The following is a 3,776-nucleotide window of genomic DNA, read 5'->3' as shown; positions in this document are numbered from 1 at the left end:
TCAGGCACTTTCAACTAAGCTCACAGTTGAATTTGGATTAAGTTTCGTCATAAGTCTCATTTATCTATAAAACCACTTTTACAGGGTGGCCACTCCAATATCAATTTGCCATTTCCCGGTTTTCCCGATGATATTTAATAAAATTTCCCGGTGTTTTCTTTTTAAAACATATAAGAAAAAAATCAATTTTCACATGCTTATTCATGCCTTCCAAAAATAGTGTTACAAAACTATGAAAAACATTTCTCATTCATCGTTTTAAGCTGTTTGTCGACGTTAGCAAGTACCTTCGTAGTGATCTACTGCACAATTTTCGCTTTCTTTACCGCCAAATCGTTGACAATCGCCTTCTCGCGCTTTCTTGCTTCCTTCAACTTCTTTCTCTGTCAAGCTACTCTCGACCTTGCAGTGCTTCTGTATCAGGATGCAAATATAATGCATGGGATAAATTCAAGAGTTGGGGCATTGAGGTTTTGTCTTTTCGAAAAATCTCCTTAAGCAAATTTTCAAGCGGCCTTTGGGAAGAAGAGCCTCAGAGTGACCAATGAAAAAATGCACATAACACTGTCAAGATGCATTTTGCAAAATGCATGAAACGTTGAGATCTGTTCATTCAAAACAATTTTTTTTGAAAAACTTCGATATTGGGACTTACAAAATTTTCGAGCTGGGACCAATCGAATTTATAAGAAATGTTATCATGGTCCGTAAAATAAGTCCAACTGACACTCTGAATAAGCAATTTAATTAATTTAATTCAATTTATTTTTCGTTAATTTGGCATTACATATTATGTGTTAATAGAGTACATAAGCTGAGATATGGATAAACTTTCAACAACTGGATTATTCGAAGGAAATTAATTAGATTCAGAATAGTAGCTTTCTAGTCAAATGAAGTAAAAAATTGGAAAAAAACCCTCGATCATTGCAAATAGTATAAGGGATAGTTAAAGGAAAGGTGAGTTAAATTATTCTAATATCACAGTTTTATGCGGCCAGGCGCTCCAGCAATGGGTTTACTGAATTAGCACATCCGTTCCAAAACTTTGGAAGCATTTGTTGAAACCACTCGTTGAGTTCTTCCATGTTTGCAGCTAGGTGAACATCCTCTGTTGGGTGCAGTGGGTCCAAATTCAAAATCATTTTAGTAGCCGGTTCTGCTTCACTTGTAGCTTTCTTCTGTGGCACGCAGCGCAATCATACCAAGCAGGAAAACTATATGTAATTGATGGTTTGAACACCGTTTTGTACAGCAGCAGCTTTGGTTTTTTGTCAAGGTGTGATCGCCGTTTAATCAGCGGATAGAGTGCTCTTGTGAGTTTATCGCATCTAGTTAAGGTGTTTTAATATGTGCTGCAAAGTTCAGTTTTAGATCTAATGTCAGGCCTAGATATTTGACATCGTCTGACCATGGGACTAATTCCCCACGCACGGTAATCTGACTTCGGGGAAAATTGCGCGGGATTCGTTTTCGTGTGAAGAAGATTGCTTGCGATTTGCTAGCATTAGTTTTGATCTTCCATCGTTTCTGGTAGTTTTCAATAGCATTTTGTGCAGCCTGCAGTTTGTTGACAACTATCGCTGGATCCGAGTTAGAAGTGGTGAATCCGGTGCCGTCCGCAAAAAGAATGTACTGGACACCGTCTACCATTACGAGGTCAGCTGTAAATATGTTGTACAGCGTAGGACTGAGAACTGCTCCTTGGGGGACTCCATAAGGTACCCTTTTCTGGTCAGATAATTGCCCGTTGACAACAACCCTGAACGAACGATTTATTAGGAACAAACGAATGATTTTTAGTATGTACAAAGGGAAATTTCCTTGAAGCATTTTGTGCAAAATTGCTTTTTGCCAAACAGAATCGTACGCTTTTTCAACATCCAGAAGTACTAGGCCCGAAGATTTTCCGAGTGCGAAGTTGGTTTTAACCTCTTTCACAAGTCTTAAAAGCTGATGGTTGGTCGAGTGACCTCTTTTAAATCCGAATTGAACGTCGGGTATAAGACGTGTGTTTTCAAGGTGTTGACTTATCCGATTTAGTATGGTTTAGTATGGTATTTCCAGGGTGGCCACTCCAATATCAATTTGCCATTTCCCGGTATTTTCCCGGTTTTCGCGATGATATTTAATAAAATTTCCCTGTGTTTTCTTTTTTAAACATATAAGAAAAAAAAAACAATTTTCACATGCTTATTCATGCCTTCCAAAAATAGTGTTACAAAACTATGAAAAACATTCCCATTCATCGTTTTGAGCTGTTCGTCGACGTTAGCAAGCACCTTCATAGTGATCTGCTGCACAATTTTCGCCCTCTTTACCGCCAAATCGTTGACAATCGCCTTCTCGCGCTTTCTTGCTTCCTTCTGCTTCTTTCACCCGAAATTGTACCAAGCTTACGGTGCCAAGGAATGTGAACGGAAATCATCGAAAGCATCCAAACACAGGCTCTCTCAAACTACACTTAAGGTGTGGTTGTCCGCAGCAGAAAAGTGGGACCCAAAATCTATCAAATTTAAGGAAATTACAAGTGCAATTGCTGAAATGATGGTTCTGGATCTACAACCATTCTCGATGGTCTGAAGCAGGTCCACACTTGACTATTCAGCAATTTCATTGCAGATTCCCAGCCGGAAATATTTTTCGACGACAATCATTCCTGACATGTATGCTAAATGCAGAGAGGCAATACAGAAGTCACTACCTCGGAACGGGTTCATTTCGTGTACTACGGATATCTGGTCTTCGCCAAGTAACAAAGCTGTTATCAGCCTCACCGGTCATTGGCTAGACGAAAATTGTGCTAGACAGCATGCGATTTTGAACTCCTGTGAATTCCCTGGTTCCCATACCGGTGAACGAATTGGAAAAATACACGGAATATTGGTGGACTGGAACATACCTGTCTCGAGCGTACATCTGATCCTACGTGATAATGCTGCCAACATGATCAAAGGATCGGATAGGCTGAACTGCCACATGCGGGCTGTTTCATTCATACTTTGCAGCTGGTAGTTCTCGATGCTCTCGACTCGCAAAAAGCAGTAAGAGACTTAATTGCCGAATCTCGTAACATCGTTACCCATTTCAATCATTCTCCGTTGGCTTGTGACAAGCTACTCGAAATCCAGAAGAGATACGAGCTAACGGAACATAAACTCGTGCAAGACATACGAACCAGGTGGAATTCAACATTTTATATGCTTCAGCGGCTGAAGGATCAACGGCCAGCGGTAACCTACTACACCGGTGAGTTCAACAGCATCAAAAATTTGTCCGAATGGGAATGGAATTTGATCAGCCCTGTCTTAGAGTTGTTGGGTCCTTTCGAAGAAATTACTCGTCTTATTAGTAACGAAGACTCATGCATTTCGAAAGTTATCCCTTATGTAATTGCCCTTCGATCATACCTGGAGAAGCCGATTAAAAAACAAAAATCTGTAGAAGCAACTAAGGATGCATTGCTCCGTAATATGAAGTCACAATTTAGGCTCATTCTGCAGGAAAGTGTCTTCACGTATGCTACCGTCGTCGATCCAAGATTCAAGTTTAACTTTATCCCAGAAGAAGAACGTGCTCCCTTGAAAGATCAAATAATTGCCGAAATTACTGAATGTTCCCAAGATGCTGTGAGGACATCAGACGACTCGCCACTACCAGGACCTTCGTCAGCAAACGAATTGGGCTCCAGTGGATTCTGGGACTGTTTTGCTGAAATTGGTGCAAAGCAACATGAGGTTGCTAATCAGACATTGTCAGATAAAAGTCGAGTTTGA

The 3,776-nt window shown here is 40.3% G+C and overlaps 1 protein-coding gene across 1 annotated transcript; it reads left to right on the top strand.

Moving 5' to 3' along the window:
- Window positions 1-2,664: 2,664 nt before the first annotated feature.
- LOC129720406 (zinc finger BED domain-containing protein 4-like) lies at window positions 2,665-3,776 on the top strand. The gene is made up of 2 exons (XM_055671884.1): window positions 2,665-2,913; window positions 3,009-3,776. Exons 1-2 carry the CDS (start codon window positions 2,665-2,667, stop codon window positions 3,774-3,776), a joined length of 1,017 nt encoding a protein of 338 aa, XP_055527859.1.

The sequence above is a fragment of the Wyeomyia smithii genome, chromosome 2, assembly GCF_029784165.1.
Source record: "Wyeomyia smithii strain HCP4-BCI-WySm-NY-G18 chromosome 2, ASM2978416v1, whole genome shotgun sequence".
In the NCBI taxonomy this organism is placed as follows: domain Eukaryota; kingdom Metazoa; phylum Arthropoda; class Insecta; order Diptera; family Culicidae; genus Wyeomyia; species Wyeomyia smithii.
This window is presented reverse-complemented; position numbering and strand designations above follow the sequence as displayed.

Coding starts and splice junctions, on each gene's coding strand:
- LOC129720406 (XM_055671884.1), top strand. CDS start 2,665: ATGTATGCTAAATGCAGAGAGGCAATACAGAAGTCACTACCTCGGAAC. Junction 2,914..3,008: donor GGAACATACCTGTCTCGAGC/GTACATCTGATC, acceptor CATACTTTGCAG/CTGGTAGTTCTCGATGCTCT.